Source organism: Hyla sarda, chromosome 9, assembly GCF_029499605.1.
Source record: "Hyla sarda isolate aHylSar1 chromosome 9, aHylSar1.hap1, whole genome shotgun sequence".
Lineage (NCBI taxonomy): Eukaryota > Metazoa > Chordata > Amphibia > Anura > Hylidae > Hyla > Hyla sarda.
The window spans coordinates 149,773,913-149,792,078 of NC_079197.1; the positions used below are offsets into that span (position 1 = coordinate 149,773,913).

Here is an 18,166-nt window from a genome sequence, read left to right on the forward strand (position 1 = left end):
CAGTACACAGAGCCCTACTTGTCCTCAGTGTACAGAGCCCGGCTTGTCCTCAGTGTACAGAGCCCGGCTTGTCCTCAGTGTACAGAGCCCGGCTTGTCCTCAGTGTACAGAGCCCGGCTTGTCCTCAGTGTACAGAGCCCGGCTTGTCCTCAGTGTACAGAGCCCGGCTTGTCCTCAGTGTACAGAGCCCGGCTTGTCCTCACTGTACAGAGCCCGGCTTGTCCTCACTGTACAGAGCCCGGCTTGTCCTCAGTGTACAGAGCCCTGCTTGTCCTTAGTGTACAGAGCCTACTTGTCCTCAGTACACAGAGCCCTACTTGTCCTTAGTGTACAGAGCCCTGCTTGTCCTCAGTGCACAGAGCCCGGCTTGTCTTCAGTGCACAGAGCCCGGCTTGTCCTCAGTGTACAGAGCGCGGCTTTTCCTCAGTGTACAGAGCCCTGCTTATCCTCAGTGTACAGAGCCAAGATTGTCCTGAGTACACAGAGCCCTGCTTGTCCTCAGTACACAGAGCCCTGCTTGTCCTCAGGGTACAGATCCCAGCTTGTCCGCAGTGTACAGATCCCTGCTTGTTCTCATTGCACAGAGCCCTGCTTGTCCGCAGTGTACAGAGCCCTGCTTGTCCGCAGTGTACAGAGCCCTGCTTTTCCTCAGTGTACAGTACAGAGCCCTGCTTGTCCTCAGTGTACAGATCCTTGCTTGTCCTCAGTGTACAGAGCCCTGCTTGTCCTCAGTGTACAGAGCCCTGCTTGTCCTCAGTGTACAGAGCCCTGCTTGTCCGCAGTGTACAGAGCCCTGCTTGTCCGCAGTGTACAGAGCCCTGCTTTTCCTCAGTGTACAGTACAGAGCCCTGCTTGTCCTCAGTGTACAGACCCTTGCTAGTCCTCAGTGAACAGAGCCCTGCTTGTCCTCAGTGTACAGAGCCCTGCTTGTCCTCAGTGTACAGAGCCCTGCATGTCCTCAGTGTACAGAGCCCTGCTTGTCCTCAGTGTACAGAGCCCTGCTTGTCCTCAGTGTACAGAGCCCTGCTTTTCCTCAGTGTACAGAGCCCTGCTTGTCCTCAGTGTACAGAGCTCTGCTTGTCCTCAGTGTATAGAGCCCTGCTTATCCTCAGTGTACAGAGCCAAGATTGTCCTGACTACACAGAGCCCTGCTTGTCCTCAGTACACAGAGCCCTGCTTGTCCTCAGGGTACAGATCCCAGCTTGTCCGCAGTGTACAGATCCCTGCTTGTCCTCATTGCACAGAGCCCTACTTGTCCTCAGTGTACAGAGCCCTGCTTGTCCGCAGTGTACAGAGCCCTGCTTGTCCGCAGTGTACAGAGCCCGGCTTTTCCTCAGTGTACAGTACAGAGCCCTGCTTGTCCTCAGTGTACAGATCCTTGCTTGTCCTCAGTGAACAGAGCCCTGCTTGTCCTCAGTGTACAGAGCCCTACTTGTCCTCAGTGTACAGAGCCCTGCTTGTCCGCAGTGTACAGAGCCCTGCTTGTCCGCAGTGTACAGAGCCCTGCTTTTCCTCAGTGTACAGTACAGAGCCCTGCTTGTCCTCAGTGTACAGATCCTTGATTGTCCTCAGTGAACAGAGCCCTGCTTGTCCTCAGTGTACAGAGCCCTGCTTGTCCTCAGTGTACAGAGCCCTGCTTGTCCTCAGTGTACAGAGCCCTGCATGTCCTCAGTGTACAGAGCCCTGCTTGTCCTCAGTGTACAGAGCCCTGCTTGTCCGCAGTGTACAGAGCCCTGCTTTTCTTCAGTGTACAGTACAGAGCCCTGCTTGTCCTCAGGGTACAGATCCTTGCTTGTCCTCAGGGTACAGATCCTTGCTTGTCCTCAGGGTACAGAGCCCTGCTTGTCCTCAGTGTACAGAGCCCTGCTTGTCCTCAGTGTACAGAGCCCTGCTTGTCCGCAGTGTACAGAGCCCTGCTTGTCCGCAGTGTACAGAGCCCTGCTTTTCCTCAGTGTACAGTACAGAGCCCTGCTTGTCCTCAGTGTACAGATCCTTGCTTGTCCTCAGTGAACAGAGCCCTGCTTGTCCTCAGTGTACAGAGCCCTGCTTGTCCTCAGTGTACAGAGCCCTGCATGTCCTCAGTGTACAGATCCTTGCTTGTCCTCAGTGAACAGAGCCCTGCTTGTCCACAGTGTACAGAGCCCTGCTTGTCCTCAGTGTACAGAGCCCTGCTTGTCCTCAGTGTACAGAGCTCGGCGTGTCCTCAGTGTACAGAGCCCGGCTTGTCCTCAGTGTACATAGCCCGGCTTGTCCTCAGTGTACATAGCCCGGCTTGTCCTCAGTGTACAGAGCCCGGCTTGTCCTCAGTGTACAGAGCCCGGCTTGTCCTCAGTGTAAAGAGCCCGGCTTGTCCTCAGTGTACAGAGCCCGGCTTGTCCTCAGTGTACAGAGCCCGGCTTGTCCTCAGTGTACAGAGCCCGGCTTGTCCTCAGTGTACAGAGCCCGGCTTGTCCTCAGTGTACAGAGCCCGGCTTCTCCTCACTGTACAGAGCCCGGCTTGTCCTCAGTGTACAGAGCCCGGCTTGTCCTCAGTGTACAGAGCCTACTTGTCCTCAGTACACAGAGCCCTACTTGTCCTCAGTGTACAGAGCCTTGCTTGTCCTCAGTGTACAGAGCCCTGCTTGTCCTCAGTGCACAGAACCCTTCTTGTCCTCAGTGCACAGAGCCCGGCTTGTCCTCAGTGTACAGAGCCCGGCTTGTCCTCAGTGTACAGAGCGCGGCTTGTCCTCAGTGTACAGAGCCCTGCTTATCCTCAGTGTACAGAGCCAAGATTGTCCTGAGTACACAGAGCCCTGCTTGTCCTCAGTACACAGAGCCCTGCTTATCCTCAGGGTACAGATCCCAGCTTGTCCGCAGTGTACAGTTCCCTGCTTGTCTGCAGTGTACAGAGCCCTGCTTGTCCTCAGTGTACAGAGCCCTGCTTGTCCGCAGTGTACAGAGCCCTGCTTGTCCGCAGTGTACAGAGCCCTGCTTTTCCTCAGTGTACAGTACAGAGCCCTGCTTGTCCTCAGTGTACAGATCCTTGCTTGTCCTCAGTGTACAGAGCCCTGCTTGTCCTCAGTGTACAGAGCCCTGCTTGTCCTCAGTGTACAGAGCCCTGCATGTCCTCAGTGTACAGATCCTTGCTTGTCCTCAGTGAACAGAGCCCTGCTTGTCCTCAGTGTACAGAGCCCTGCTTGTCCTCAGTGTACAGAGCCCTGCTTGTCCACAGTGTACAGAGCCCTGCTTGTCCTCAGTGTACAGAGCCCTGCTTGTCCGCAGTGTACAGAGCCCTGCTTTTCCTCAGTGTACAGTACAGAGCCCTGCTTGTCCTCAGTGTACAGATCCTTGCTTGTCCTCAGTGAACAGAGCCCTGCTTGTCCTCAGTGTACAGAGCCCTGCTTGTCCTCAGTGTACAGAGCCCTGCATGTCCTCAGTGTACAGATCCTTGCTTGTCCTCAGTGAACAGAGCCCTGCTTGTCCTCAGTGTACAGAGCCCTGCTTATCCTCAGGGTACAGATCCCAGCTTGTCCGCAGTGTACAGTTCCCTGCTTGTCTGCAGTGTACAGAGCCCTGCTTGTCCGCAGTGTACAGAGCCCTGCTTGTCCTCAGTGTACAGAGCCCTGCTTGTCCGCAGTGTACAGAGCCCTGCTTGTCCGCAATGTACAGAGCCCTGCTTGTCCTCAGTGTACAGAGCCCTGCTTGTCCTCAGTGTACAGAGCCCTGCTTGTCCTCAGTGTACAGAGCTCTGATTGTCCTCAGTGTACAGAGCTCTGCTTGTCTTCAGTGTACAGAGCCCTGCTTGTCCTCAGTGTACAGAGCCCTGCGTGTCCTCAGTGTACAGAGCCCTGCGTGTCCTCAGTGTACAGAGCCCTGCGTGTCCTCAGTGTACAGAGCACTGCTTGTCCGCAGTGTACAGATCCCTGCTTGTCCTCAGTGTACAGAGCCCTGCGTGTCCTCAGTATACAGAGCCCTGCGTGCCTCAGTGTACAGAGCCCTGCGTGTCCTCAGTACACAGAGCCCTACTTTTCCTCAGTGTACAGAGCCTTGCTTGTCCTCAGTGTACAGAGCCCTGCTTGTCCTCAGTGCACAGAACCCTTCTTGTCCTCAGTGCACAGAGCCCGGCTTGTCCTCAGTGTACAGAGCCCGGCTTGTCCTCAGTGTACAGAGCGCGGCTTGTCCTCAGTGTACAGAGCCCTGCTTATCCTCAGTGTACAGAGCCAAGATTGTCCTGAGTACACAGAGCCCTGCTTGTCCTCAGTACACAGATCCCTGCTTGTCCTCAGTGTACAGAGCCCTGCGTGTCCTCAGTATACAGAGCCCTGCGTGTCCTCAGTGTACAGAGCCCTGCGTGCCCTCAGTGTACAGAGCCATGCGTGTCCTCAGTGTACAGAGCCCTGCGTGTCCTCAGTGTACAGAGCCCTGCGTGTCCTCAGTGTACAGAGCCCTGCGTGTCCTCAGTGTACAGAGCCTTGCTTGTCCTCAGTGTACAGAGCCTTGCTTGTCCTCAGTGTACAGAGCCCTGCTTGTCCTCAGTGTACAGATCCCTGCTTGTCCTCAGTGTACAGATCCCTGCTTGTCCTCAGTGTACAGAGCCCTGCTTGTCCTCAGTGTACAGATCCCTGCTTGTCCTCAGTGTACAGAGCCCTGCTTGTCCTCAGTGTACAGAGCCCTGCTTGTCCTCAGTGTACAGAGCCCTGCTTGTCCTGCCCACATTTTCTGCATTTTGTCTCTGCACAGAGACACACAGACAATAGCTGCTAATAACAGCATTTTTTTACCCCAAAAATATACACATTTTTAAATCAATGTATATTACAAATATACATATGATATTATCTACATAATATAAAAATTTTATTGCAAATGACTAGAGATGAGCGAACTTACAGTAAATTTGATTCGTCACGAACTTCTCGGCTCGGCGGTTGCTGACTTTTCCTGCATAAATTAGTTCAGCTTTCCGGTGCTCCGGTGGGCTGGAAAATGTGGATACAGTCCTAGGAAAGAGTCTCCTAGGACTGTATCCACCTTTTCCAGCCCACGGGAGCACCTGAAAGGTGAACTAATTTATGCAGGAAAATTCATCAACTGCCGAGCCGAGAAGTTTGTGACGAATCAAATTTATTGTAAGTTCGCTCATCTCTACAAATGACAGTGCACATTTAAATGCCACAGCTTGGTTTAAAGCTAGGTTTTTCAATGAAAAGCCACAGTAATAAAAGAGTCTTATAGACTTCAATTAATACAGTGAAGCCTTTTTCTAGAGACCGCCTCTTTGAGAAGACCACTCCCTTATCCAGGCGATATTTCACATGACAGATTTTCAGGCCACCACAAATTATTCTCAAATATCTTTATAGTGGTTAGCAATTTAGTTTTCTGTTAGAGAGTTTCCAAAATCTCTACATATCTATAGAGCAGTGGTCTTCAACCTGCGGACCTCCAGATGTTGCAACACTACAACTCCCAGCATGCCCGGACAGCCAACGGCTGTCCGGGCATGCTGGGAATTGTAGTTTTGCAACATCTGGAGGTCCGCAGGTTGAAGACCACTGCTATAGAGTTTAAATAAGCAATTGGCCCACAGCCACCACAAGAAGTAGCTTACACATGGTGGCAAAAATAGATGATAAACCCTACTGGCACCAGGAGCCAATGTGAAAGAATACAATCTGTGTACAATATTGTAGAAAATATAGTGGCTCTCCATAAGCAGTGGGAGAGTAATACATACAATTGACTCTGCTTCTCTTTTTCCTTAAAATTTGCGCTGGCCAGGTTCTCAAATTTGGTCAGCACATCCAAAACAACTGTTAGGAGTGTGCAGGTGCACGCTGCCAAAGACACAAAAATGACAGCACCACACTGCAAGCACTAAGATACATGTATAATAGGAATCAATTAGAATTGCATTGCTGTTATATTAAAATAGTTGAGGTTCTCTGAATACAATTTGATCCGATAGTATGTACCGTCCCGCGCCCGTGGCGTGCAGGGTAATCAGAACACCAGCTGTGTACAGTACTGTTACGCATTGCCACTTATTTTACCTTTTTAGTGAGGGCACCACCACACCTACCTTGTGGTAGCGCCGGCCTTGCCATCCTGCCAAAATGAGGGGACCTCATCAGCGTGCACCCTTTACTTTATATATGTCTGTCCTGGGTTAATACTAAGCCTATTAGTTCAGGGCCTCTTGATGAGATCTCCTTACCATGGTGAGATGGTACACACATTGGGGGGTATTTATACAATACTTTGGCGCAGTGTCTTTTTGCGCCAAAGTTTGGCGCATGTTCTCCACTGTCATTTTTACAACTTTTTCAAAATCACACGGTCCTGTGTGTGATTTTAACTTTAGTCAGTAATTCATCATTTGCGCCAATCGATATTTGGTGCAATTTTGGTGCAAATCCTGTTTTTTTTTGGCGCAAATCCCTGCCAAGAAATTTTGCACATGGAAAACACACTTGGCAATGTCAGAAAATGTAAAGGCCTCAAAATACACAAAAAAATGTTTTTTTGTGAAAGCAGCGACGCCTCCAGGGCTGCTCAATACTGTCCTGTGACATAGTTGTCTCGGAGGAACCTTCACCCTCCGTTGAGCCAGAATTGGACATGGCCGCACAGGTTCAGGAAAGGTAAGTACTAAAGCAGTGGTCTCCAACCTGCGGACCTCCAGATGTTGCAAAACTACGACTCCCAGCATGCCCGGACAGCCAACGGCTGTCCGGGCATGCTGGGAATTGTAGTTTTGCAACATCTGGATGTCCGCAGGTTGAAGACCACTGCACTAAAAAAAAAAAAAACAAACTACCCAAGTTGAAAATAAAATCCATTTCACATGGCGGCTATAAACCCCACAAAAGAAAATAACTCACGTCGCTTGCTGATATACTGCAGGAGGGACTCCGAAATGGCTGCACAAGGGGTAAAATACGCGTCCTCTGTGGGGGTAAGTTCTGTGTAAAAGGCGCTGTGAACAGCTGATTTCAACATTTGAGCCAAAATTACTACCAACTTGCACCAAATGATAAATTTGATGCATGTCCACGAAAACCAAAGTGAAAAAAAAGGGTAAAAAGAAACTGTCAACAGGCAAAATTGATAAATATGTACCTCAACTTTTTCTATAGCAGTAAAGCAATTGTAATTGATTCATAATATAATAATATACATATATATATAACCAAAGAATAAGTTGGCCAGCACTATTGATTCCAAACTATTATATGGACCTGGCTTACAGGTGCAGGCTGCTGGGCTAAATATACAGCAACAGAAGAATACAGAAGCACACTGCTAGCACAAAGATATAGATAAAACATGAGTATATAGATGAAACATGAGTATATAGATAAAAAAAATGAAAAGCTATACAGCTGTAGTGCAATAAATGAAATTATGAAACAATGAGGTACTTGGCTTGCAAATTTGGCGGCCAAATAGCTTGGACCGTCCCACCACGGTAAGGTGACCTTGGTAAGGTGGGACGGTTCAAGCTATTTGGCCGCCAAATTTGCAAGCTAAGTACCTCACTGTTTCATAATTTCATTTATTGCACTACAGCTGTATAGCTTTTCATTTTTTATCTATATACTCATGTTTCATCTATATACTCATGTTTTATCTATATCTTTGTGCTAGCAGTGTGCTGCTGTATTCTCCTGTTGCTGTATATATATATATGTGTTTGCAGTGTGCTGCTGTAAATTTATTGTCTTGTCTATAGCAGCTGAAGGTTACCATAAGTATATTTATCTTCAACAATATTTCTTAACAGGCTCAGGCCTTCTTACTTTGAGGCTTATTCATGTCTTATTTTTGTCTTAGACTATGAGATTCCTATGAAAAAGGAAAGCAGTTTACCGGAGGGACCCGTCTTAGAAGCCTTACTATGTGCAGAGACAGTGGACAAGAAGTTGGAACTCAAAGAGGAGGAGATAGTTAGTGACTGTCAGGTGAGATTAGCTTCTCGGCTGTTCAGGCGTAGTCTTCCATCGTCATGATCGTCATTTCATTATGTCGTGTTGTGTATTGTCATTGTTCATCCATTGTTTCATGTCTGTGTATCCGTTAATTCTACGTGACAATTGAACTCGTGTCTCCTTTCTCTGTGTTATCAATCCCACTGTCATCTACGTGTCCACACCGATGTAAACTGATGACCTATAGAAATATGGAAGTAATAATTCCATACAAAAGTATGGTGATCTTCTAGTATTCGACATCTAAACTGTCCTCAATCTTGGTTCTTTTTCCATCCACTTGTCCAACACCAATCTTTCTCCATCTAAGGAATTGTACAGTGAATAGTAGGGGAGGGAAATTTAAAGTTTGGTTCCCATGTTTCCAGAAGACACAGGTGGGAGATGTCCCACATGAAATGGAAGGCGAGGACCTGGAAGATGACACGCCAAAACGCAAGAACAGAGCAAAAGGAAAGGTAAGAAAACAGTGAAAATGGGCAGACGGGAATGTGAGATACTTTACATAAGGCTAAAAATGGAATTTGAGCGTAGATTACATATGATGAAGAATCTCGGAGGACATGGGTGGCTATACTATATATAAAATTGTACAGGGTTAAAAGATATTTGGAAGTGGCTATACATTGGAAAATCAATTGATGAGCTCCACCTGTAAGACAAGTATAGATAGTATGAAACATGATTAATGCATTTTGGGGTCCATCTATTGACTAGACAGTCGTCTCTCTCGTCTGATGGCAAGTGAGGTACTGCATCAGTGGCAGGTGAGGTAATGCTGCTTCTTTGTCACTAGTTTCTGACCTCAAATAAAGCAGGCAATACCTAATGACAGAGTAATTCCAGATACATAGGAATTCTAGATACATACATTTTGTAATACATTGTATGGGCCACTATGAAGATTAAAAAATGCATACTCCCCCACCTCCCCCACATCGGAGCTCCCCCTGTCACGTCTTTTGGTTTCCTGCTCGTCGCTTTGCTTGTCACTTTGAGACGGACTTGACTCAGCAGAGAAACAAAACGGACCATCACAAGATCAGTCTGCCGGCAAGCAACAAGTGGGGAATTTGAAAATGTCATAGAGGGAGCCTCGAGTAGGCAAGGTAGATAAGTACTGTATATACTCGAGTATAAGCCAACCCTAATATAAGCCAAGGCCCCTAATTTCACCCCAAAAACCCAGGAAAAGTTATTGACTCGACTATAAGCCTTGGGTGGGAAATACATCATCCCCCCCATGTCATCATCCCCCTGTCATCATCCAGACCCCCGTCATCATCACCCTGTCATCATCCCCCCCTTCATCATCACCGCCTGTCATCATCCCCCTGTCATCATACCACCACCCCCCCCCCCCCTTCATCATCACCGCCTATCAATCAAGTGGTCATTAACACCCCCATCATCATCACCCTCATCATCACCCCCGTCATCATCAACCTCATCATCACCGCATGTCAATCCCTTCTCAGTGGTCTTCAACCTGCGGACCTCCAGATGTTGCAAAAACTACAACTCCCAGCATGCCCGGACAGCCATCGGCTGTCTGGGCATGCTGGGAGTTGTAGTTTTGAAACATCTGGAGGTCCGCAGGTTGAAGACCACTGCGGCCTTCATCATCATCCAGACCCCCCTTTAGTTTTCTACTCACCTCCCCTCGGTGGGAAGGAAGGGTTAGCTGGTCCGGGCCATCTATGCTGCATGGACCGTCCGGTGGGGAGGGTTAGTCGTTCCGGGCTGTCCATCTTCACCGGGAGGCCCTCTTCTCCGCCGTCCGCTCTAATAACGTTGCCTTGACGACGCACAGAGACGCGCATGAACGTCCCTGTGCGTCGTCGTCAAGGCAACGTCACTAGTCCGGGGCAGGCCCGGAGCGCGGAGAAGAGGGCCCCCCGGTGAAGATGGACAGCCCGGAACGACTAACCCTCCCCACCGGACGGTCCCTGCAGCATAGATGGCCCGGACCAGCTCACCCTTCCTTCCCACCGAGGGGAGGTGAGTAGAAAACTAAAGGGGGTCTGGATGATGACGAAGGCTGCAGTGGTCTTCAACCTGCGGACCTCCAGATGTTTCAAAACTACAACTCCCAGCATGCTCGGACAGCCGATAGCTGTCCGGGCATGCTGGGAGTTGTAGTTTTGCAACATCTGGAGTTCCGCAAGGTTGAAGACCACTGAAAGGGATTGACAGTCGGAGAGTTCACTCGAGTATAAGCTGAGGGAGGTGTTTTCAGCACGAAAAATCATGCTGAAAAACTCGGCTTATACTCGAGTATATACCGTATGCATTTTTTTTAAATCTTCACAATGACCCAAACATCATATTAAGAAATGTATGTATTCCGCTTAAACGGAAATTTAGAGCTGTATTGGGCCAGTTATATTATGTGTGTGGCTACCTATAGACTAAGCGTGGATTTCCTTTTATAGCTATTTTCTTTCCTCAGGCCTGTGGGATTGGGGGCATGAAAAAAAGACAGGATCCTTCAACATTAGAAGATCGAGACAAACCCTATGTGTGTGATAGTAAGTTTCACCCCATTGTTTCATATTACAAAACCATGTGAATGACAGCAGAAATGTAATGTCTCATTTACAACATTAGTGGATTTCTTGTGCTGAATATTTCCAGTTAGTTAAAACATATATACTTGGCTTGTATGTGTTTTTTGCTTTTATTTATTTATTATATTGGCCCATGCACATGACATAAATTCAGTGTGCAGCATGTACCAACGTAATGAATCAACACTATGACAGCGCGGGCCTGCGTTGTCCCCATTGACAGCAATGCAGTCCGGGCAGAATTCTGCTGAAAGAATGATCATGTTCTGTCTGTTGCCGAAATTCCACTCAGAAATCCTGCTCCAGAAATGCCAGTGTGTGCACAGGTCAGTGAAAATCCCATAGTTTATGGAAAATGTGTACATGGTCCCTTAAAGGGCTTTATAAAAGAAGCTGGTCTGCATTTGTTCATATACCGTATATACTCGAGTATAAGCCGACCCGAGTATAAGCCGAGACCCCTAATTTCAACCCAAAATCCCAGGAAAAGTTATTGACTCGAGTATAAGCCTAGGGTGGGAAATACCTCATCCCCCCCTGTCATCATCCAGACCCGTCATTAACATCCTCATCATCCCCTTGTCATCATCCCACACATCCCCCCTTCATCATCCCCTTGTCATCATCCCACACATCCCCTTATCATCCCACACATCCCCCCTTCATCATCCCCTTGTCATCATCCCACACATCCCCCCTTCATCATCCCCTTGTCATCATCCCACACATCCCCTTATCCCACACATCCCCCCTTCATCATCCCCTTGTCATCATCCCACACATCCCCTTATCATCCCACACATCCCCCTTCATCATCCCCTTGTAATCATCCCACCCCCCCCCCCCCTTCATCATCCCCACCCCCCTTCATCATCCCCACCCCCCCCCCTTCATCATCCTCTTCTCATCATTCGCCCTCAGTGGTCTTCAACCTGCGGACCTCCAGAGGTTTCAAAACTACAACTCCCAGCAAGCCCGGGCAGCCATCGGCTGTCCGGGCTTGCTGGGAGTTGTAGTTTTGAAACCTCCGGAGGTCCGCAGGTTGAAGACCACTGCGGCCTTCAACATGCGGACCTCCAGAGGTTTCAAAACTACAACTCCCAGCAAGCCCGGGCAGCCATCGGCTGTCCGGGCTTGCTGGGAGTTGTAGTTTTGAAACCTCCGGAGGTCCGCAGGTTGAAGACCACTGCGGCCTTCAACATCATCCAGCCCCTCTCACCCCCTTTAGTTCTGAGTACTCACCTCCGCTCGGCGCTGGTCCGGTCCTGCAGGGCTGTCCGGAGAGGAGGTGGTCCGGTGAGGAGGTGGTCCGGGCTGCTATCTTCACCGGGGGCGCCTCTTCTCCGCGCTTCCGGCCCGGAATAGAGGCGTTGCCTTGACAATGACGCATAAGTACGTTGGCAATGAACGCACCTCTGCGTCGTTGTCACGGCAACGTGACTATTCTGAGGCCGGGCCCGAAGCGCTTAGAAGAGGCCTCCCCGGTGAAGATAGCAGCCCGGAACCACTATGCCACCGGACCACCTCCTCTCCGGACAGCCCTGCAGGACCGGACCAGCGCCGAGCGGAGGTGAGTACTCAGAACTAAAGGGGGTGAGAGGGGGCTGGATGATGTTGAAGGCCGCAGTGGTCTTCAACCTGCGGACCTCCGGAGGTTTCAAAACTACAACTCCCAGCAAGCCCGGACAGCCGATGGCTGCCCGGGCTTGCTGGGAGATGTAGTTTTGAAACCTCTGGAAGTCCGCAGGTTGAAGACCACTGCGGGTGGGGGAGTTCACTCGAGTATAAGCCGAGGGGGGTGTTTTCAGCACGAAAAATCGTGCTGAAAAACTCGGCTTATACTCGAGTATATACGGTACTTTAAAAGCCGCGGTCCACTGCAAGGAAAATTTAGCCTTACATGCTGACCATTCACATAAATGACCAACCGTAGACGGCCGGGTGTTCCCTATTGGGAGCTGCTCTTACAGAATGGGTTGATACATGCAGGGCCGTTTGAAGGAATTTGGGGGCCCCAAGCAAAATGGACATGGAGGGCCGCCCCCCCCTTGATGTTCACGCACGTCACGCTCTAGGTCCGGTGTCAGGACGTAGTAACCCCACACATTAGGTGCAGCAGAATTCCCCCCACATTCGGTGCAGCAGAGTTTCCCCCACATTAGGTGCAGTATAGTCCCCCCCCCACATTAGGTGCAGTATAGTCCCCCCCCCCACATTAGGTGCAGTATAGCTCCCCCCCACATTAGGTGCAGCAGAGTTCCCTCCACATTCGGTGCAGCAGAGTTCCCCCCACATTAGGTGAAGCATATTTCTCCCCACATTAGGTAGGCAGTGTTCCCCCCACATTAGGTTCAGCATAGTTCTCCCCACATTAGGCTGGCAGTGTTCCCCCCACATTAGGTGCAGCATAGTTCTCCCCACATTAGGTGCAGCATAGTTCTCCCCACATTAGGTGCAGCATAGTTCTCCCCACATTAGGTAGGCAGTGTTCCCCTCACATTAGGTGCAGCATAGTTCTCCCCACATTAGGTAGGCAGTGTTCCCCTCACATTAGGTGCAGCATAGTTCTCCCCACATTAGGTGCAGCATAGTTCTCCCCACATTAGGTAGGCAGTGTTCCCCTCACATTAGGTGCAGCATAGTTCTCCCCACATTAGGCTGGCAGTGTTCCCCCCACATTAGGTGCAGCATAGTTCCCCCCACATTAGGTGCAGCATAGTTCTCCCCACATTAGGTAGGCAGTGTTCCCCTCACATTAGGTGCAGCATAGTTCTCCCCACATTAGGTAGGCAGTGTTCCCCTCACATTAGGTGCAGCATAGTTCCCCCCACATTAGGTTGGCAGTGTTCCCCCCACATTAGGTGCAGCATAGTTCTCCCCACATTAGGTTGGCAGTGTTCCCCCCACATTAGGTGCAGCATAGTTCTCCCCACATTAGGCTGGCAGTGTTCCCCCCACATTAGGCTGGCAGTGTTCCCCCGCATTAGGCTGGCAAAACATCTTTCGGGACACAGGCATGTCCTTAATAGTGATGGGGGGAATTGCCCCGTCGCTACAGGACGGGCAAGCACCGGCTCTGCTCGGGGCCCCTGGCCAGCTCGTGGCCCCAAGCAATTGCTTGGTTTGCCTGTCCTGTAGCGACTGGCCTGGATACATGTACAGGCTGGGTACATTAGAGAAAGGGATCTTCTTAGAGTGTCTTCCCATTCTAGCTCATAGAGGAGGGCTCTGCATGAGGGCTCTTCTTTTGACATCCATATTTCTTAAATAATCATATAGACAGGGGCTGCCTGAGCCACAAGCAGCATGAAAAACTGACATACTACCTCTGTACAATCATGTATAATATACTCTGAAATACTGAGCCACTCTGGCTGCTTCTGCCCTCCCTGCTGGCCTTGATTGATAGATCTCTCCCGTTATAGGGGGATATAGATTTAACAGGGTAAGCAGGACAGAAAGAAGCCACTAGGACTGTTCCAATGAGTTCAATTCGAGATGGATCAGTGTTTCATGCTGCCCGTGAGTCAGCCAGTGAGAAACAGGTTCCCTTTAATGTGAATTAAACATTGAGGATTAACTTGTTAATGGGGTATTTCTTTTTCAGACAAAAAAAAATTCTACCTAGATATCTCAAAGGGAGATTATTGACCTTGTTTCTTTCTTTAATGTTCAACTAGATTTATCAAAGAGAAGCTCGTAGCCTAATTATAGCGTTATTCCGCATTGTGTTTTAATAATAATCAGTAGTAAAAAAAAAAAAAAAGTAGCTGACTACTCACCTTTCCTGCTCCCCCGCTGTTACCGTTCTGTTGGAGCCAAGTCCTGCTGCTTTACAATAACTGGTGTCGGTCTTAGCACAAGGAATTGCCTGCTTAGCTATGTGGGCAGTTCCTTGTACTGACACAGGAAGTTCTGCGCCGCAGGACGGGGCTCCGTTAGAAAGGTGACAGGGGTAAAGGTGAGTATAATTTTTTTTTTCCTCTTTAATACCAGCTTGAATATACTTATTAATAAAAAAAAATACTCCCTTTAAGGGGTATGGATACCACTTTAATGCTTTTTTTTTTATTAGTATTGCTTTGTATGTATTAATAGTACAAATTTTTTTACTACATATATTTAATAATTCTACTTAGTTTCTCTTTTACAGCCTCATTGTTTTACCAAATAATCCTATTCCCTGTGTCCCATTCTGTTGGAGAAGCAGTCCATTGGTCCTTCTTTCAGCCCCTCTCTCTCTTCTCTCCTAAATAATCTTCTAAGCTGATTTATGACCAGATCACAGTTCAACTTTGCTCTGGTCATAAATGAGCTTAGAAGATCATGCAGGACTGAAGAGATAAGGGCTGGAGACAAAGCCCACAGACTTCTCTGATGAAACGGGACACAGCTGATAGCCCTGTAGGTCACAACAAAGTTTCTGTGGTATGGAAACACTATGAAGAATTGCGCACGCTGGAGAGATATGAAGAAAGACGCGGATCACTCACCACTGTTCCCATGCTGTGTTCTTTATTCAGATGGTAAAAAGGTGGCTATACATGGACAGATGGTATGGCAGGGCAGTGGATCGTAGGGAGCTCCGTCCGGAGCGACAGGGCCGTTTCATGCCCTTCGGGCATTTCCTCAGCCCCAGAATTGTCAATTCGGGCCTTGAGGAAATGCCCAAACGGTGTGAAACGGCGCTGTCGCTCCGAAGGAGCTCCCTACGATCCACTGCCCTGCCATACCATCTGTCCATGTGTAGCCACCTTTTTACCATCTGAATAAAGAACACAGCATGGGAACAGTGGTGAGTGATCCGTGTCTTTCTTCATATCTCTCTAGTGTGTGTACACAGTGACTATTTAGCGAGAGCGCCACCACCATAATGCTAGTGTGAATAGTGCTCAACACGCGACCACAAGATATACCTATTGATTGCCCAGAGCCACAGAGCAGTGGTCTTCAACCTGCGGACCTCCAGATGTTGCAAAACTACAACTTCCAGCATGCCCGGACAGCCAACGGCTGTCCGGGCATGCTGGGAGTTGTAGTTTTGCAACATCTGGAGGTCCGCAGGTTGGAGACCACTGCTCTAGAGACTTAGTGTTACACTATGAAGAATTGATTGGCTGTAATTGAATTTGTTAGGAGTCATTCAGATAGCTCATCATTTGTGTATTACCATGAAAAGTGTGTGTGTGTGTGTGTGTGTGTGTGTGTGTGTGTGTGTGTGTGTATATATATATATATATATATATATATATATATATATATATGGGAATATGCAAATCAGCTCATTACGTTACCTTTTCAGGCGATGTTCCCTGGAATCAGCTTAGCTCCAGTTACGGAATATAAAAAGCTAATCGGGATTAATGCCAAGCCAGAACTCTCTGTCCAGAAGGAAAGAGCACCCATCTGGAGACAGCTGTTTCTGGGTACTTGCCCCTCGTCAGTACAGAGCAGGGTAATCTGGCTTGGCTGAGATGACCAACTAAACGGGATGAGTATTTAACTTGAAAGCTCCGTCACACCAGGAGTGGTAAACTCTCCCTGAGTTAAATACTCATCCCGTATATCTATATCTATATCTATATATATATATATATATATATATATATATATATATACTAAAACAAAGCAATGGTGCAGCACTCCAATTCCAGTAAAAAAAAAAAAAAATTGTGTATTTATTCACCACGTCTCAAAAAAAAAATAAAAAAAAAAAAATATATATATATATATATATATATATATATATATATCATTGCACATGGGCAGCGTGTACATGCAGTATATTTAGAGCACATAAGTTGTATACATATGTTTGATATTGTGCTGGTGTTATTATTGTCATTAATCAGTACTTATAATATCGTATCTCCAACTCTAGTCTGTGGGAAGAGATACAAGAATCGGCCCGGCCTCAGCTATCACTACACCCATACTCACCTGGCTGAGGAAGAGGGAGAAGAGAATGCTGAGCGATATCTAATCCCTTTCCATAGGAAAAACAACCACAAACGTGAGTACCAAGGATTTTATGAGTTTCCTTAGGAGGCATACTATGAGGGAGGGTCATATTTATCAACCCTATTCCAAAAACATGAAAAAAAAAGGGATAATATGGAAACCAGCAGAATATAATGGATCTATGGATCTCACTGTGTGGATGGAATATGGTTCAAGTGGTTAGTGGAATAGATTTACGTGCTATTCGGGTACCTGGGATCCTATGGGTCTATTCACACGGCGGAATTCCACATTAAATTAAAGCCCATAGACTTCTATGGGATTCCGCATTCTCATTCACACTCCTGAAATTCCGGAATTTCAGAAGTGTGAATGGGAGTGCGGAATCCCATAGAAGTCTATGGACTTTAATTTAAAGGGGTTATTCAGGAAAAAAAATTTTTTTTATTTTTTTTTATATCAACTGGCTCCAGAAAAATTTCAAATAAAAAAAAAATCTTCATCCTTTCAGTATTTATGAGCTGCTGAAGTTGAGTTGTTCTTTTCTAAGTGCTCTCTGATGACACCTGTCTCGGGAACCGCCCAGTTTAGAAGCAAATCCCCATAGCAAACCTCTTCTACTCTGTGCAGTTCCCGAGACAAGCAGAGATGTCAGCAGAGAGCACTGTTGCCAGACAGAAAAGGACAACTCAACTTCAGCAGCTGATAGTTATTGAAAGGAATAAGATTTTATTAATCAAAGTGTATATATATATATATATATATATATATATATATATATATATATATAAAGTTTTTTTCCTGGAATACCCCTTTAAAGCCCATAGACTTCAATGGGATTCCGCACTCCCATTCACACTTCTGAAATTCCGCCTGCGGCATGCCGCAGGCGGAATTTCAGAAGTGTGAATGGGAGTGCGGAATCCCATAGAAGTCTATGGGCTTTAATTTAATGCAGAATTCCGCCGTGTGTATAGACCCTATTGAGCTCAAGCACAATTGTAACCTATATAAAAAAAATTTTTTTTAAGTGGTTCTACCGGTATATAGAAAATATAAAATGAGCTCGCCTCATCCCCCTAGTGTGTTCATGGGTATGAATTTGAGAAGTAATATAGCATAGAAATTTTGAATGCAAATGACTCCAAAGCCCCTCATGTGGACATTCTGTAATACTTATCCGTAATAAGAAGTGAGTCTGGAGCAGAGCTGTATTTGCCATTAGGCACTTGTGGGCCTGTGCTTAGGGCAGCAGTATTGAGGGGGGCAGCCCTTTATTTTTTGCTATGTATTTGTGATAGATCTGCAAATTCTGATGCTTAAAGGGGTATTCCAGGAAAAAAAACTTTTTTCCTTATATCAACTGGCTCCAGAAAGTTAAACAGATTTGTAAATTACTTCTATGAAAAAATCTTAATCCTTTCAATAATTATCAGCTGCTGAAGTTGAGTTGTTGTTTTCTGTCTGGCAACAGTGCTCTCTGCTGACATCTCTGCCTGACTCCGGAACTGCACAGAGTAGAAGAGGTTTGCTATGGGGATTTGCTTCTAAACTGGGTGGTTCCCGAGACACGTGTCATCAGAGAGCACTTAGACAGAAAAGAACAACTCAACTTCAGAAGCTCATAAGTACAGGATGGATTAAGAATTTTTTAATAGAAGCAAT

At 47.5% G+C, this 18,166-nt stretch overlaps 1 protein-coding gene across 5 annotated transcripts in view; it reads left to right on the forward strand.

Moving 5' to 3' along the window:
* Nucleotides 1-18,166, forward strand: part of DPF1 (double PHD fingers 1) — a 117,794-nt gene that overhangs the window by 68,209 nt on the left and 31,419 nt on the right. For 4 of the 5 annotated variants that reach the window (XM_056537626.1, XM_056537622.1, XM_056537625.1 and 1 more), the window contains exons 4-7: nt 7,816-7,943; nt 8,339-8,428; nt 10,423-10,501; nt 16,422-16,553. In XM_056537626.1, coding sequence (XP_056393601.1) covers nt 7,816-7,943; nt 8,339-8,428; nt 10,423-10,501; nt 16,422-16,553 — 429 coding nt within the window. The remainder of the gene's footprint in view (nt 1-7,815; nt 7,944-8,338; nt 8,429-10,422; nt 10,502-16,421; nt 16,554-18,166) is intronic. The other variant, XM_056537623.1, reaches the window with a different exon arrangement.